Here is an 18,477-nt window from a genome sequence, read left to right as displayed (position 1 = left end):
AGGAAATCAGCCATCCGCCTTTAGTAGCACTGCTATAAACAATTCTATTTTTCTTCAAGGTTATTGGCAACAACAATTGCATAATTATTTAGTACAGTAGTTTGGCAAGAAAGAGTGGTGTTTCAGGGAGAACTAGACTTCCTAAAGGTTCACGACGCAACAGAGTCTGTCTAAATTGTGTTAGAGAGAAACAGGGGAACGTTAATGGTAATAGGTGCTAAGCTAAGTTTGCTTTGTGCACACAAAGCATCCCCAAGAATGATGCTTTAGTGTTCATAAGTTTCCCTTCAGTAAAACCTAAGCAGGCTGGGCAGCCACAAAAATAGCATCCACTGAATATTTCGATAATAAATGGGTAGTGCTTTACAATTTACAAAGTTCTTTCACATCATTTTCTCATTTTAATCCTTATAACATCCCTGCCTGATAGGTATGGCACGATGAATACGATCTTCATGTTACAGAGCGGGAAACTGAGGTTCAGAAAGAACAAGTGACTTGCCGAAAGACCTTTCCAGAGCAGGGATTCAAACTCAGGTCTTCCAGTCCTGAGTTCTGCATGCCTTTTACTGCTGCCTGTCTTCACTAAAGGGACCAACCCACTTTACTGAGTACCCAATTCAACGCCCCAGTGGCTTTCTGTCAAAGAAGCTAGCAGAGATAATAATCTTTCATCGTTTCTCTCCACTCATGAATTCATAATCATTAACTGAGAGCAGGGCTGTTTTATCCATTCAACCTTATAGGCACAGCACCAAGGATATGAGTTTTTCAAGGACCTACAAAAATCTTCACAACCTGAAAAATAAATTTATTGGCACCAAAATGTGCAAAGAAAACCAGGAATCAACATTAATAAATCGTTTAAATAAATGTCTGCAAAATGGAGCATTATGTCAGCTTGTCAACTCCAACTCAATTTTCACACTTACACATGAAATGTGTTTAATGTTGGATATGGGTTGTGGGTTGTATCCATTTTAATATTTCTGATAAAATGTGAGATCGGCCCTCCAAAGAGTACCTAGAGCTTACCAGGGTTTTTAAATGACCCTTGATTGACACTCTGGTAAGCAAGTGGTCTGTGCCCATTTCAAACTGCTGGTCACACCCAGGATTAGACTGTGAAATCCATTTGGTGAGTCAATCAATATTTTTTAATGGAATAAAATGGAATGGAATGGAATAGAACATAAGTGAATAGAATAGAATAGAATAGAATAGATCAGAATGTAAAACTATGAGGAGAGTATGGTTTTGGAAAACTTCCTTTCACTTATACGTGTGTGTATGTGTGTGTATCTTTACATGTGTGTTGGGTCACAATTAAGTGGCTTTCAGGCATAAGAATTTGAAAGCCATTGGCAAGGTAATGTAGTCAAGAGACAGAAAAATTAAATGATTTACCAAACCATATGGTTTATTTTCCAAGTCAGCAATTATGACTGTTCTTGCCTCCCAGTCCCCTCTACCGACCCATCTCAGGGCATTATGGCGATATCTCTTCAAGATTAGGTGACCATATATATAATTTGTCATTCAAACCAATATACTCTTGAGAGTGAAAGAGGATGCTGTTAACAATAGCATAACTGGATACTGTTTTGGGCCAACCAGGATACACGGTGCTTCTGCTTCAAGGTTATCCCTAGCTTCCAATCCTTATACCTTAACTTCAGAGCAAATAAAAGTTTATTTATTTAAAGCACTCTGAATCATGGGTCTTTCCCTTAATAGCTGTGATCTAGCATAGAGGTAAAAAGCACTTGCTAAGAAGTGACTGTGTTTGAGCTCTGGTTCTGCCAGTCAGATGACCTTGGACTAGTCACTTCACCTCTCTGAGTCTGTTATCTCATCTATCAAATGGGAGTAAATATATCTTCCTCATGAGCTTGCATGAGTCTTCAAATTAGGTAATATACACAAAAATGTATTTAACTGTTAGGTGTTAGGCAAATGTAAGGTGATATTATTTTAAGGAGGCCATGGATGAAAGTTCCAAAAGGCAGGTAACCCTTCAGGGTATGGCCTCTCTGACATGACGAATTATCCTGCCCTGTGTAATATCCACTGTATCTGCAGTGCTTAGCAAATCACCTGCCTGGCACATAGAACTGCTCAGCGAAGGTTTGCTGAGTCATTAAATAACCAGCACCTTTCTTTCCATTACAATATTGCATCCCCTTTAATCAATCACATTGTTTCAAAGGATAACTAGTCCATTTTCAAGGTGAATCTGTTTCCTAAACCCCCTCCGAAAGAAAAATGCCTAAATACTGCTAGAAGATAGTAACCTTTTGTTTTCTTTTGTACTGGGTGAGGGGCGGAGGAGCGGGGAAGGGGAAGGGGTTGTTCTTCATTTGTTTTTGATGCACTACCCAGACACTGACTGTCTAGCCACCCTGACCTTCTTTCAATCTCCCAAAGATATGAAACCTCAAAGCCTTGCCCACATGCCACGCTCTCTGCCTAGAATGTTCTTCCCTGTTCTTCATGAGGTAAACCCCTTCTACATGAAGAGGCTTTCCCTCGTCTTCCCATTCCAACTTAAATTCCCTTGTTACACTGTCTCATAATACCCTGCACTTTCCCACCATAGCAGTTATCATGATTTGTGTGTGTGCGTGTTGTCTTGTTTCATATTTGTTCCTCTCACTCGAATGTGAGCAACGTGAGCTCCACTGGGGGGAGTGCTATCTTGTTCCGTCTTGTTCACTCTCACATCCCCAGTGCCTGACAACAGGAGGTACGCATTAAATATCGTGAATTTGTTCACCCTGCCTTCTGTGGTACACAGGTCATCTGGGTTCCAGGTTCGCTTTTATGCAGCTAGGCTCGGACAAAGCAGCCCGAAAAAAATAAATTCATAAAGTAAGTTGTCAGTGTACAGGACCTCTTGGCCGAAGCGCTGTGTGGCTACCTCACTCCTGGATGCTTTTTACCTTTCCTACCTGTCTCTTCTCTTCATTCAACTACTGTGTCGCTTTTAGCACTATGATGTTTAAACTGGTAGGGTTATTTTTGTAAACTGGTAAGGTGCAGATCCTAAGTAAAATATTACCAAATCAAATCCAGTGACTCATTAAAAAGATAATACATCATAACCAAGTACCGTAGAGTGTATTTTAGGACCTCAAAGATGGTTCAGCATTAGGAAATGTATTGCTGTAATTTACCACCTCAGTAGATCAAAGGAGAAAACTATGTGAATATCTCCATAAGTACTGAAAAGGCACTTGGTAAAAATTCATCACCTGATTCTGACACTCTTAGGAAGCCAGGAATAATAGATAAACAAAGCATTTCAGGCCACTGGGCAGTGTGTCAAATTGAGGAGTCTCTGGGGTTATCCTATCCTATGAGAAATCACTAGAGAATAGGAGAAAGTAGAAGCCATTCTGGGAGCAGGTACCCGTTCTCAGTAGATAGCATTTTATCTGTAGTTTTTGTCTATTGCGGCTGTGGCCTTCATTTGGTTTGTTAGGCCTCTTGTGTTTTATTGTTGTTGTTTTATATTCATCTACTATTTTAAAAGAATGGGCAATATTTCTTGTTCTATTTAATGATTTCTTTTCGGTAAGAAGGTTTCGATCTTGTTGTTACTTACCTTTTAAATGTGATGAAATTATTTTTAGATGTTCCTTGAGTTCATGAGGGTAACATAAATTTCTCACACTGACTATCAGACTACTTTTAATTATATATTGCCTTCATAAATGCAACCATTATGAATTTGAAGCCTTAGCCTGAAGCCGTTGAAAATCATCTGCTTAATCTTGTCATATTTCGCACATCAGCTTCATTGCACGGCATCTTTACCTTGGCTATTTAATGTCAGTCTCCTTTCGCAGCCCTTATAGGTGACTGTCCCAGTCACTAAATCACCCGATTTAGGTGATTCAGGAGCACTGTGGCCCTCCACCTTCTTGCAGTCCCCACATCACACTAATGCTGCTGCTCTGATAAGTAGAGTGCAATTCAGTTACTATTTTTCTAATGTCGAATGGCTTTGGGGGAGCAAGCTGCAGTCTTTCTTTATAAGCCAGTAGAATCAAGTCTTCTTTATAAGCCAGTGTCGTTGCAAGATGACTAACAGTGAAGTCAGGTGCAAATCCTGTGACCAGAGGACGGCGTCCTCTACAAAAGTAACAAGCCTATCTTGACAATCAGTGACTCTTGGTTAAGGAACATCCCATTAATATCCCTGTGTCAAGGTGAGGGAGAGAATATGGGAAGACAGAAATCCAGACGGAATTAAGGGTGTCACAAGAGAGGCAGTCACATGGTTCAGAGAAAGTATTCAGCCATATTAATGGCTCTTTCTCAACTGCCTTCCCAACGTGTACACACCAGCATGGGACCACTATACCAGCCCCTGGGAAGTATAGCCTGGGACCCCCTCCTTCCCCACCTATCTCCACTCGCTGCCAGACTGGTCTGTCCTCCATAGCGCCTCTGAAATGTTGATTAATAATTATTCTTTCCTTCCTATTACACTGTTCTTCCCAGGCCCCACTCCAGAATGCCAGAGGCCGAATCCTTTGCCTGCACCATGCTGTGTTGATGATCAGGTGTGATAGGCACCAGGCCACCTGGGAAGTGGTAGCGGGTCCACTCTGCTTCTTTAACTGAGACTCAGCTGTCACAGTACCGGGCAGAGTGTAAGGTCGGGGCTCAGCCTTTTCAGTGCCAGCCCCTGAGTAGCCCTTTTCTCCCCCATATTTAATTATATGAAAAAGAGTAGGCGTTCAGGGCGCTACAGTCTGCTTCCATGAGAGGAAGTCTAGGATTGGTTGCTACTGTATTTGCCAGTTCCTTGTGCACTTGGAGAGCAGCTCAACTCCGTGGGGTGAAACGTCTGCCTTCTCATACACCGACTGCAAGTTCCAGGATTCTGTTAAAGCAGCTGCTGTCAGAAAGAAACCTTGCCTTGTTACTCTGAGCAAGGAGCCACATACAAAAATACCCCGACACACAGCCATTCTCATTAAAGTCAGTTGGAATTTTGGACAAGTCTTAAGTATAAATCATTACATTATTAGCTCATAGAGTTTTCTCAGGAGAAAGTAAATCTAATAAAAATTAGAGGGAACTTATTAAGTGGCCGCCTTGTCGCTATTTGCTATGACTAGGGGAAAAACTAATATAATTGTGGGGTTTGCAGCCAGTGCACATTTTTGTTGTGGGCTAGAGAGCAATTCAGACCTGAGGAGGTGAAGAGGATGTCTCATTACATTACCATTGCACTGAGGATACTTTATATAAGCATTTCCTGCCACAGAGTTGGGAGGATCTTTGTTCCTGAGAGGGAAAAAGCAGGCTCCAGACCACCATCGGAGGTCACCAGGGCACACTACTTATTTGCAAAACTGCACAATCACCTTCCGGAGAAGAGATTCTAGGGGAGCACATCAGGCTAAAAATGTATAAGAGGCAGATCCTGACAATAGCAGGGGAGGAGATGTGGCTTTAAGGGAACTTGTAATCATTATCGTTGTGATTATTTATTAATCAAGACTTTTAAGTGTTGGCAAGAGAAGCAGAAACTGTGTTATTCTTCACACCAACATGGCCCTAAGTGTGCTTTCTCACCCCCTGATTTTTCCAACCTGAGATACAGTGCTCTCTTTGGCTTTTGGGTTTGATTCCCCAACTTGAACTGATCAAATACCATCTTGAAAGAATGCACTTTAGAATCATAGAGTGAAATGCTAAAGGGGGACTAAAAGAATTATCTAGTGCAGCAGTCTTTGATCTGAGATCTTTATTTAGACTTCAGGAGATCAGTGAACCCCCTAGAATTATATATAAAATTTTATGTGCATATGCGTTTTTCTAGGAGGAAGATCCATAACTTTTATCACATTCATAACAAAAGGTTCCCCGACCCAAAAGGGTCTAAGAACCACCAATTCTAGTCCATCCTCTCCCCTCCTCCTTTGTTACCAATGAAGAACAGACTCCCAGAGATGGAGAATAATATGCCTGCAACCACACAGCTAGTTAATGGCAGACCCAAGAACTGAAGTCTTTTCTGACTCTAGGTCTGAAACCGGTTACTTCCGCTATACCAGAGTTGTTTTAGCAAAGCACTGGGGACATGATAAGATATCAAGGAGATTGTAGACAGCAATGATCTGTGCCACACGTGTAACCTGAACTAGATTACCTTTGAGATCCTCTTCACCACTGAAATTCTGTGTTTCTATCCATCTTAATAGAGAACAGCATTGAACCAGATGATCCCAAACTAATTTCCCTTTAGAAATCATTCCCACTGTATGATTAGTCTTTCCTGCTCCCTATTGATCTCCCTTGCTAATAGTGCTTGGTTAGGGCTAATACTAAAATGAGTTTGCATTCCAAGAGTCTTCACCAGCTGACGGCAGGGTAGAAGGGCATCCCCATCAGGACCAGCTACATAATTTGCAGGGCCCAGTGTTAAATGAAAATACCCAGCCTCTTGTTAAAAATGTATTAAGGGGCTTCCCTGGTGGCGCAGTGGTTGAGAGTCCGCCTGCCGATGCAGGGGACGCGGGTTCGTGCCCCGGTCCGGGAGGATCCCGCATGCCGCGGAGCAGCTGGGCCCGTGAGCCATGGCCGCTGGGCCTGCGCGTCCGGAGCCTGTGCTCCGCAACGGGAGAGGCCACAGCGGTGAGAGGCCCGCGTGCCACAAGAAAAATAAAAAATGTATTAAGGATTTCAAGACAGTGACAGGAGAACATTAAACCAAGTATGGGGCCCTTCTAAGCATGGGCCCCTGTGTGACTGCGCGAGTCACACACCCGTGAAGATGGTCCTGATCTCTATCAAAGCTTTGATGGAGGGGGGACAAAGAGAAGTCAGCCTGTGGTTTAAAATTGGCCCCAGATGACCCCCAAAGGTAACAAGTTGTATATTCACAATCATAAGGACTTTTTGGCTTATCTGTGCATGTGCTTGCACACACACATGCACGTGCACACGTAAATCAGTTGGACTAAAATTACCATCTTTTCTCTTCACCTAATGCCCAAATCCAAAACTAGTCTGCTTGAATTTTTCCTCTTAGGACCTATTGCACTGACATTGTTTAAGCACACATTTTCATGACCAGTTTTCATAACCAGATGGCAAAAAAAGAAATGAGTTCTCCAGGGGCATCTGAAGAGTCAGGTAGAGGCAGGTACTCGAAAGCAATGGCACACGACCAGCTAGGGATATTTTAAGCTGCCAGAAAGGGGGGAAAAGCAGCTTTGGGGTATGCAGTGTAATGAGCCAATACTCTCAGGCTTAGAACATTATGAGGACACAAAGCATTTTAAATTCAAGAATCAGAACTCTGGGGTTCCAACAGGTGAGCAGATTTACCAACTGAGAAAATGGCTGGGACTTGGTGTACTTGAGTTCTACATATTTCAGTAGAGCAGAGGCACGGCATACTGGCGTTCCCAGTTTAATGCACGACATCCGTGCTTCATAAGGGTTGGAGCCAAATGTTGGGTGATGTCCCATTGGTTAGAAACCAAAGTCTAACATGCACAAAGTGGAATTTACACTCACGGTGCTTGTAGCACTCTAAGCAAACTCAGACTTCTTGGCAAACTAAAGGCCAGTTAGCATGGGAGAAAATATAAATGGGCGCATCGATTTTTATTAGTCTCATGTGTAGTCAGTTGTTGTATAAGTGACCCAGTACTCCAAAGCTGGCTTCCTAAGTGCATTTTGAACTCCAGAGAGATCAGAAAACAACTTTCCCTGCACTTCTACTACTAAGGTAAAGAAAGAAATTGTACCACCACAGCTTAAGCCTTCAGGGAGCTTATTTCTTCAGTTTTACAACACAGCCTCTTACCCAAAAGCCCACACTAAAGCTTGATGTCCAAAACATATGGTGCATACCTAATGACAGCCTCAGTGAGTCACTCATTCATACATTTATCCAATATGCACTGACTGGTCACTTTTGGATGCCCGATGCTATGCTAGGTGAAAAGTCTTTGTGGTCAAACTTCAACCCAAATCAGAATTCAATAGCAAATGTGTTAGCCAGAGGCTTACCAACCAGTGCAAAAATGAAGCAAATCTTTTTAAATGTTCTAATGTGTTATTAACTCTTTGTTTGCAGTGTCTGTGGGATATGAATATGAAATGTGCCCTGACTTTATTCTCTGGGAAAAAAGGACTGTTATCTTACAAGGTTTCGAGATGGATGCTTCTAACCTAGGAGGCTGGTCATTGAATAAGCATCATATTTTGAATCCTCAAAGTGGTAAGCACATTTTTGGATATTTATTAATACTATTTTCCTAATGCTATATACATATATATGTAATACTTATTGCAGAAAATTTGGAAAAGTACAAGGAAAAAAGTACTTAGAAGTCCACCACCTAGAGACGACCACATTATATTTCTTTTCAAATGGATCTGATTTCAAATTAGTGCTAGTAGAGTGAGACCTCTTCACAAAGTTATATGAAACTGGGTTTTAAGAATCATCTGTCGGGGCTTCCCTGGTGGCACAGTGGTTAAGAATCCATCTGCCAATGCACGTGACATGGGTTTGAGCCCTGGTCCGGGAAGATCCCACATGCCACAGAGCAACTAAGCCTGTGCACCACAACTACTGAGCCTGCGCTCTAGAGCCCGCGAGCCACAACTACTGAGCCCGCGTGCCACAACTAATGAAGCCCGTGCGCCTAGAGCCCGTGCTCCACAGCAAGAGAAGCCACCGCAGTGAGCAGCCCACGCACCGCAACAAAGCGTAGCCCCCGCTCACTGCAACTAGAGAAAGCCCGCACGCAGCAACAAAGACCCAATGCAGCCAAAAATAAATTAAATAAATAAATTTATTTTAAAAACATCATCTGTCATTACTGTGATATCCCAGGTGATTAACCAGTTTATCTGACATTGTAACCAATGTCTAAAAATTGGAATAATAATTGCCGTATTTCATATGATCTAAGACACCATCGATTATAAGTACACCGTTATTTTATGGAAAATGCTGTCAATTGAACAGTGACACACATTGATTGCAAGATACATACTTATTCCAGAGATGTGAAAATAGGAAGCAAAATGTGCATCTTAGAATTAATGAATCATCTAAGTGATACGGTTTTCAAAGAGTTTTAGTGAACTCTGTCCCATTTTAAACACAACCCTGCAGTGTGGCCTTAACCCCGTTTAAAAATCAAGACTCCGAAGCTGAGTCACGTTACTTTCCCAGTAAGTGGCCAAGAGCTGTCCATGGTGCTCTTTCTCTGTGCCAGTTTTTTATCCATATAAATGTCAGTATATGCAGTAAGAAGCTAGGGGTAGAGTAAAGGGACAGTAATGGGTAATAGAGAAAAAGAGGTAAGAGGAACACAGGGGAAGAAGAGACAGAATCTGGGAAAAGAGTACAGCTCTGGACTTCACTTAGCTTTAAGCCTCCTAAGTCCTGGACTTAGGAAAGAGGGAAAAGCAGTGAGAATCAGGACACTCTCATCTTCAACCTTTGCCTTCTTTGTACCACTTTTCCTGCTGTCACTTTCTCCTAGTTTGTAATTTAAATGTTAAATAAATCAGGAGAGGAGACCACAGGTGGCCCTTAAGTCCATGCTTCTCTCAGACAAACTGATTTTGCTACCCTGGTTATAAATGCTTCATCCAGGTCACTTCACCTCCTTTTGCTGGGGAACCAATCGTTGGTGTTTCCATCCAGCTAGATGGAAACACCATCTAGCTGGATGGAAAACACCATGTTGGTGAACATCTACTGGTAAGTTTTCACTGTGAAATCATATTCCTTTTCATCTAAAGAAGCAGATTCTGACCAACCTTTAGTAGAATGTGTACTTTGGGTTATTTCTCCAGGACTGGGGAAATGAATGTATATATGAGGCAGCTACGCCCTTCCATCCAGCTGCCCTTGTATCCCTCTTACCTTTGTGAAATAGCTGGCTAAGGCCGGGTTATCGTGTAAGGCCATGAACTGACCAAGGCTAAGAGATCCGTTTTCTAACCACACCTATGGTCTTATTCATTTGCACTGTAGTTAAATCAACCAATCCAACCAGCCACACAGGCTGGGAAATTTTGGTCGGCAAAGCTAACCAGGTTTGCTTCAACCATAGAATGAGACCACCTACCAGAGTCCCAGTGTGGGCCCTGAAGATGGAGTCCATTGCTACATGCCCTTGTTATACCTCCTTCCCCCCATTCAAGGAAGATCCTAAATTCCACTTCCAACTCTTTGTTTTTTTTAAGAGCAAAGATTCAGGCACGGATATAAAATGTCAACTTTTTTTCTGTTGTCAAAAGGAGAATCACAGTTTTAAAAGTATAAAAACGAAAGGGCAGATGCCACTTATTAAATTATTAGGTTTTTTGTTTTGATTGGAAAGAGTTTGACATTTTAAGCAGCCGTTTCTTTTCCACTCACTTTTATTGGCTTGTATGGATTGTCTCTTTCAAATGCCTGTCATTGACATTAAACACAAAGTGGAAATGACCTCAATCCAGCCAGCCCCCAGCTGTGTGCTCCCAGTCCTATATTCTCTTACCATTTGCTTCACCCAGGTTTAAAAATTCAGAACAGAGGGGAGCCATTCAGAAAGTTGGCTTTAGGGCCCCCCCCGATTTCCACAAATGTGTCCTTTTCACCCCTAATTCACCAGTAATTGGTTTTTAGGTAGTAGGTACCAAGTTATTTCTGGGAATCTTTTTAACAGCTTTACTGAAGTATAACTTATACACCACAAAATTTACCCATTTTAAGTGTACACTTCAATGATTTTTAGTAAATGGTAGAGTTGTGCAACCATCACCACCACAGAGTTTTAGAATATTTTTATCACCCCAAAAGATCCCTTGTACTCACCCCAACCCCACTAAATCTACTTTCTGTCTCTTTCTGAGAATTTTATTCTGAGAAAGAAACCTTACTTAAGATAGATTTTTTAAAAGGAAGATTTGTTCATTTTATCATCTCATTTGTAGGCACATTGTATTTCTAACCAAGAACTGGTCACACTTGCCAGGAAACAGATCTGAAGGCAGCTCTACCAGTGCCTTTCAGCCTGCCCTTGGACGCGAACACCTCTCTTGGGACATTTTCAGAATCTAGATCCCACCCATAAATGCAGTTTTAGAAGCAGGAGTGGTTAAGTGTGAAGGAGCAGCTTTGAGATGACCAATTAGAAAGCAATGCTCTTTCCCCCTCAGGTCAGACAGTCTTTTCTGACTGATTAAGGCCAGAGCCTAACTCTTTAGGCACCCCGCTTTTTTGATCTGAGACAGATAGCAGATTAGAAACAAGAATCTATCTTCCCCCAGTTTCCTCTCGCTGGTTAAAAAGACACCTGTAATTAGGTTGGATGTCTGCTGCCATTCAATTCTGCAGTTTTTCTTTGGCTCCAAAATCATTATGCAGCAGGTAGTTTCTAGTAGGCAGTGTTTTCAGACCATTTGTCATTTCAGTTGCAGCAATTGTATTTACCTGACAATTAACCATTGGTTGTGGAGCATTGTTTCCAAATATTATGCCTGATATATCGAGATGGTTCCTGCTTTCACTGTGAGATTAAAAAAAAAAAAAAAAAAACTAGGAACTTGTGTTTTTCAATATTATTCCTTCAAAATACATCTTCTTAGTGATTACAGCGAGTACATATTTATTCTTTTAAGATAAATCAGTTCTTTAAAATTATGCCAGTTGAGTGTTTAAAATTATTAGAAAAAACAATCCAGGGTTCTAATTGGGTATTGTCATCTGTCTGAAATGGATAAAGAATTTCCTTTAACTTAGCCTCCAAGATAGGCCAATAGTTTGTTGGCAAATGGTTTTAGTGGGAGGACAAGTAAATTTCCATTGATCACGTTGGCGTATCTCCCAGTTTGTGTTTATATCCTCTCAGTCAAGTCCTAAGAGAAATATGTATTGGGTCCCATGTTGTTCATAAGCCTGAAAAATGGTTTCTTCTTTGAAATCAGCATAAAGCACCACCCACTGGCTCCCAAGGGGAATTTTTATTTCAAACTTATTTTTAAGCTTCAAAAGAAGTTCTGAGCAAGGTAGCAGGAAGATATGAGTAGTGTGTTTAAAAATACGCTTAACTTACTCTACAACAGACTTGACTTTTTGGCAGAGAAAAGGAAAGCTTGGGGGAGAAAATGTGCTGTAGAGCTCCAGCCAGTGGGGTTTCTTTGTTGACTGTAAACAAAACACCCAATCCTTAGCAGGAAGTTGGCCTTCATATACATAAGGTGTGTAGTATCAGGATCATTTGATTCTGTTTTCAAAATGAGCATGTGTGGCAGAATAAAGTGGAAAGGAGGCAGCGGTAATTGATCAAGATTTCTAGGAACATAAACAAAATATTTTCAAAGCAACCTTTTGCAAAAGAGTTGGTGTTAAATCATTGTTGCTAGATGGTATGCCCCGGTTCTATGTAATGGAAGGTTAAACAGATTCTTGAAACAACAAAAACACCCTTCAAAATGATCTATCTTTCCAGGGCAATACAAAAGGGGTTTGCCCATTTTTGTTTTGATTGCTTCAGCTTTAAACAGGAATGGTAATTTCAGTACACGGGCACTTTAGTACCTTGCATGAAAGCAAGACATCAATTGTTGAGATGTAATCAGAAAGTACATTGCCTTATGTTTTATTTCCTTTAATCATTCTTCTTCTTTGATGGAGTGCTGGGCTTTCTAATAGAAAAGAGGAGTTTTAGAATTGCAGGCTTAGAAGAATGGTTTAGAATAGCCATCTTAGTTTTTAAATTGCCAGGAGCCTGGTAATAACATGTCATTTTGAAGGTAATTGTTAACTATACCATTATATTGATATTGAAAAAAATGGAGATCTATCTGTGAAAATAGATGTTAATAGCAAATCTGCTATTTCCAAGCCCATAATTAGAAATATTTTTGAATGATATACCCCGTAGTGCATTGCTGAAATACTGACATGCTAAACAGTTGGTTTTCTCATTTATTAAAGAACATATCATAGTCTCATTGGTAGGGTATTCAGTGAGTGATCATCAGGAGATTTCTCATTCACTTTCTCCCAATTCATTTAAATTGCGGTATTGATCACATTGCCGTTAAGTGTTTTTTGAGAAATGAAATTCCATCCTATTAATCTGACTTACTTAACTATTCTAAATCTTAAGAAATGTCTTTACTGCCTAATAAAGTTATTAATAAAATAAATAAGAAAGTAGTGAGCCCCAAGATATCTATCTCATGGTTCTACAATAAAAGACCAATTTGTTGGGGCCTAAGCTCATAGCTGCTCCTGCAGATCATATGTTGAAAAAATAGCCAGAAATCACCTTGGGAGGGAAAGTAAAATTACTTTAGATTTGAAATCCAAAGGCTATATGAGTATGGGATTTCTGTTTCCTGGAAGGCCCCTTCTAGGTTCATATTTGGTGCCATGGTTTTGTGCATGTTTTACCCGCTTATCTATTTTTGCCAGCAACGTTCCTATTTCAGAGTGATCAGTAGTTTCTATTGTAGGACTGTGGGACTAAAAGTTGGAAGAAAACTGAGGGAGACATTTCAGGAAATGTTTAGGGAGAGTAACAGGTAGTCTGAGGAGATAGATAGCAGGGGTCATGGGAGAAAAAATAAGACTGGACAGGATAATTGCATTCATTCATTTGCTGTCAGTTACTTCAGCCTGACACACTGGCATGCCTTCTTACCACATGGCTTTGTTTTTGTTTTTTTACCTGTCCTGGCTCATTCTGGGCAGACTTGAGCTATTTAGCACAGCAGTACTTGTTCCTTGGGTTTTCTGCCCAGGCTCAGCAGGTTTTCAAAATCATTGGAATTTGGACAAGGAAAGTATAAGAGACTCAAAGCCTATTCTCAACATTTACTGAGCACTTATAACAACTTGGCCACAGGGATGGGCACTGAAACGCAGGAAGGAGTAAGACAGAGGGTGTGCCTTCAAGGAGCTCATGTTCTAATGGGGAAGACAGAGAGGTAATGGAAACTGTATCATACATGTGGCAAGTGTTATAATAGAGCTATGGAAAACTGCACATACAGAGGAGGAAGTAACTAATTCTGGCTGGATAGAGCATTGGGAAAGAACTGAGCTGAGCTTTGGAGGATGGGTAAGAGCTTCCCAAGCAAACAAGATGAGGAAGGCATTCAGGATAGAGGGACCAGCAAAGTACAAAAGCAGAGAGGAAGGACTTCCCTGGTGGTCCAGCGGTTAAGAATCTACCTTCCAGTGCAGGGGACGCGGGATCGATCCCTGGTCGAGGAACTAAGATCCCACGTGCTGCACAGCAACTAGAGAGAAGCCCACGTGCCACAACAAAGACCCGACACAGCCATAAATAAATCAATAAATAATTTTTTAAATAAAGCAGAGAGGAATGGAAGCATGTGAAAATACTTGTAAATAGTTTGCTGTAGCTGAAGCTCAGGATACACATGAGAGGGCGACGCGACAGAAGGCTGAAGAAGGAGGCAAGAGCCAAATCATGAAGGACTTTGTATTCCTTAATAATAAGGAATGGACCCCTGACTCCACAGAGGGTATGGAACTATTAAAAGATTTTAAGCCACAGATTGAAATAATCTCTGTGGCAGGAGTGTGGACAGTGGTTTGGAGATGGGTATGCATGGAGACCAGGAGACCAGGAACTTAAGACAAACTGAACGAAAGCAGTCGTGGTAGGAATGGAGACCATGAAACTGGTTCAACATATTTTAGGAGATAGACTCAATGGGGGTTTAGTAATTAATTAGGTTTAGAGAGTGAGGAAGAGAAGAGCCACAGTGGTGCCCACATTCCCAACTTGGGTAAATACACACCTGGTGATACCACGAGGAGAAGCAGGGTTTGGTAGGGGAGTGCAGAAAAATAATGCGTTCAGTTTTCAGTTTGTTGAGTTTGAGGGACCTGTGAGGCATCCAAGTAAAGAGATCTACTAGGAAATTGCATGTCAGGTGAAAACTCGAGACAGGAGAAAGTTTCAGCATAGAGAGATGGGAGTTAAAGCCGTGAGAATGGATGAGATTGCCCAAAGAAAATGACTGCAGAGTATTTTCCAGCATTCTCATAAGTCAGTTTCTCTATTTCCTGCACTGATGATAGTGAGATATGGTCCAAAAGAGTGGAAAATTCAAGTCCTTTTCTTATATCTTTGAAGTGCATTCTAGCAATATGATTTCTTTTCTTTTCACAGAAGTAGATTACCTTCCTGATTGTGTTTTGCTAAGGTTAATATTAAAATTGACTGATACTCCCTTTTCAGGAACCCGTTGCATAGTGCGGGTGGTTTGAAGTCAGACAGGTGTGCGCCCGGCATCAGAAGAAAGCCAGCCAGAGATGAAAAATCAGCCACGGATGATTCACAGAGCCCAAAGTGAACAGGAGATCATTAAAAGTTAGTCATTAAATGCTTCACTGAGGCATTTAGAATCAACATTAAAGGGACTGGGTATATTACTCCATTTCACAGATGGGCAAACTGAGGCAAAGTGTTATGCTGCCATTTGTTGTAGCTGTGCAGTTAAATAAAACCTGGGGCAATGTGCTTCACTCTCAAGTTCTTTTATAGCAGGCCAACGCTCCTTCCTGCTTTGAACAATGAGAAATTAAAATATCGCTGAGAATATTGTGTGGTAATTTTTTTAATTCTTCTTTTTTCCCTTGGATCTAGGAATCATACATAAAGGGAATGGAGAAAATATGTTCATTTCCCAGCAGCCTCCAGTCATATCAACCATAATGGGTAATGGACACCAACGGAGTGTTGCCTGCACCAACTGCAATGGCCTCGCCCACAACAACAAACTCTTTGCGCCCGTTGCCTTAGCTTCTGGCCCTGATGGTAGTGTGTATGTTGGTGACTTCAATTTTGTAAGGCGAATATTCCCCTCGGGAAACTCCGTTAGTATTTTGGAATTAAGGTAAGTCTCCTCTAATCTCTATGTTTGCTTAGTGGATAAGGAAAAAGCAAGAATGAGAAAACAGGAAGAGACAAGGCATTGCCAGAAGGAGCAGAAAATGCAGCTGCCCATATTGTAGTACTGAGCTAAGATGCAGGAATAGGGACAAAGACATAGGTCACCATGGCTACTTGTACTTGAAGAAACCTTTGAGCACTGCTTTGGAGAACCAGGAAGTGTTGACATCCCTGTATGTGTGGCCTTCCCTGGGTGCGTTCCTGTCACTGACGTGGATCTCAGTACTTCTGAGTGCTCAGGTAAGTCACTCAACCCCTGCTCTGGCCACTATGAAGACTGATCAGAGATATCTAGTATTCATTCTAGCAGGTAGAGGTGTTGTCAAATCCAAAAGGCTAAATTTTCTAAGTTCCCCAGGTCCAGTCTTTTGAAGTGGTCAGTTCATCAAAAGGAAAATGGCCGTCTGTGTTTGTGTGGCATTTTGGGGAAGGATTACTTTTTTATCCTTAAAAGCTCTAATCCATTGGAAAAAATGATTAAAGCATTCATCTTTAGGCTTTCTCCCTCTGTTTTAGGAATTTTCTTGAGAGTACAAAGTGTTTTGGCACCTTTTGAAAGGAATTCATACCTTTTAGTATTTCATATTTTGAAGTTACACAAAGATAGCAAGTAAATAGACCATGGCTTAATCAGCTTTATTTCTCCCTTTCTAAGGGTATAAGACACAAATATATGTCCCCTGGAGTCCTAGAAAAGGAAAACATCCTCTCTCATCGCAGTAGAGATAAACAGACCTGTTTCCCTTTCCCTGGGTAAACTGGTAGAGCCTTTCTTCTCATTGGTTATGACAGCTTTATCCCTGACACATGCCTTCAGGGCATTAGGCTGAAAATTTCCCTATGTTCCAGAAGACTTTGGCGCCACTCTGTAAACTATTCCACAAAACAGTTCTTGCCTCATTCATCATCACCTCATTGACCTGAAAAGTAGTGACTGGGAGAATAGAGACAATGATGGAACAACTTGTATGTATGGAGCACAGTCAAGACCAGTGAAAGCACATGCAAAATCTTGGGTCATTTTCATTTAACACTCACGTTGACACAAACGTGGAAATTTGAATACATAAGGAGAGTCCTCGAAATTTTTCAGATTCTCGAGCGTTGCTTTGGAATCTACCTCCCGTTTCTCAGACTGAGTTAGTCTTTCATACCTAGCTGGGGAAACCTTCTAGTCCCAAGCCCCCATCCATTTTTCACATTAATTCACTCCAGTTTTAATACATTTCTTAATTATAATTGCAAACGCTGTCATAGAGAACAAAGCTGTTAAATCCCTTGACTGATAAAAAAAAATAGATTGTAAAATTAAGATTTTATAAAGATAAAGCACATCTACAGAGTCTAGAGAGGTACTAATTCATAGCACCCTGCCCTAATCAAATGTTCATGTACCTCGGGATGTCATACCTCACCAGGATTTGTCATTACAAGCACTATATCCCTTTAGGCACCTACTTGCTGGAAAGTCAATAAGGGAGGCCAAGACGGTTGTATGCCTGGATTTGCAAATGTTTTATACAACATTCTATGTTGTTTGCAAAATCCTAGGGAAGTTCTGTCTACCTGACTCCGAACATGGGCGGAGCACTGAACAATTCATTCACCATCTGAATATTTGCAGGCATGCAGATCTTGGCCGTCGGGTAGACAGAGACCTTGTCTTGCTGACCCTATATAGCCAACCCTATAAAACCTATATAGCTAGCCCCTGTATCGCTAACTCCTCAGAGGAAAAAACCATAGGATTATCTATAAAAACAAAAAAGAAAACCCAGCTAAATTTAGTCCTTTCCGTTGTAATTTAAATGCAAATTTACCTAAGGTGGAGCAATTGTCATTCATCAAGGAGATTCTCCCTCGTCAAGGATCCTTAACAGTTCACAAATTTGAATTTTAGTCCAAAGTACCTTATGACCTTCAACACAAAGTCATTTGAAGACTAAAGTAGAATAACTTGGACCCTAATTGCAGTGATTTTCTCAGTATAAAGGAAAATTCATTTCTGACGGCGTGAAGTATTTTCCAGTCCCTCTATTCCTTCTTACTCCAAAACACTGCTCTCTCTCACTGTCACAGCTCTTCAACTGCATAGGCGAGTGCACACCATGAGCTCCATACGCCCAGGCTCTCACTTAGCCTGAGTCTCCCTAGCTGGCTCTTCTGAGCTGACTTCCTGTAGAGCAATTCTTCCTAACATTCTTTTTTTAAATTCTCAGATCTTTTTGAGAATCTATTGTATGTTATGGGCCTTCTCCCCAGAAAAAAAACATTCACACAAAATTCAGGGGTCACATATTTTCCCTCTCCCCACATTCCCCCCACTGTGGATGAAGCCCTTTCATTTCATAGACTCATGGTTAAGAGTCCCTGCATTAAGTTCAAGAAGGAAAAAATAGTTCTTCCTTCTCTACTCCAACATTCCTCTGACTGGCCATCGGAGAAATAAGCTGATTGAATATATATATATATATATATATATATATATATATATATATATATG

The 18,477-nt window shown here is 41.1% G+C and overlaps 1 protein-coding gene across 14 annotated transcripts in view; it reads left to right on the top strand.

The window, feature by feature from the left end:
* TENM1 (teneurin transmembrane protein 1) overlaps positions 1 to 18,477 on the top strand; it is an 813,855-nt gene that overhangs the window by 677,747 nt on the left and 117,631 nt on the right. For all 14 annotated transcript variants that reach the window (XM_028482674.2, XM_028482672.2, XM_028482671.2 and 11 more), the window contains 2 exons: positions 8,108 to 8,251; positions 15,669 to 15,918. In XM_028482674.2, coding sequence (XP_028338475.1) covers positions 8,108 to 8,251; positions 15,669 to 15,918 — 394 coding nt within the window. The remainder of the gene's footprint in view (positions 1 to 8,107; positions 8,252 to 15,668; positions 15,919 to 18,477) is intronic.

This window comes from Physeter macrocephalus, chromosome 21 (assembly GCF_002837175.3).
Source record: "Physeter macrocephalus isolate SW-GA chromosome 21, ASM283717v5, whole genome shotgun sequence".
Classification (NCBI taxonomy): domain Eukaryota; kingdom Metazoa; phylum Chordata; class Mammalia; order Artiodactyla; family Physeteridae; genus Physeter; species Physeter macrocephalus.
This window is presented reverse-complemented; position numbering and strand designations above follow the sequence as displayed.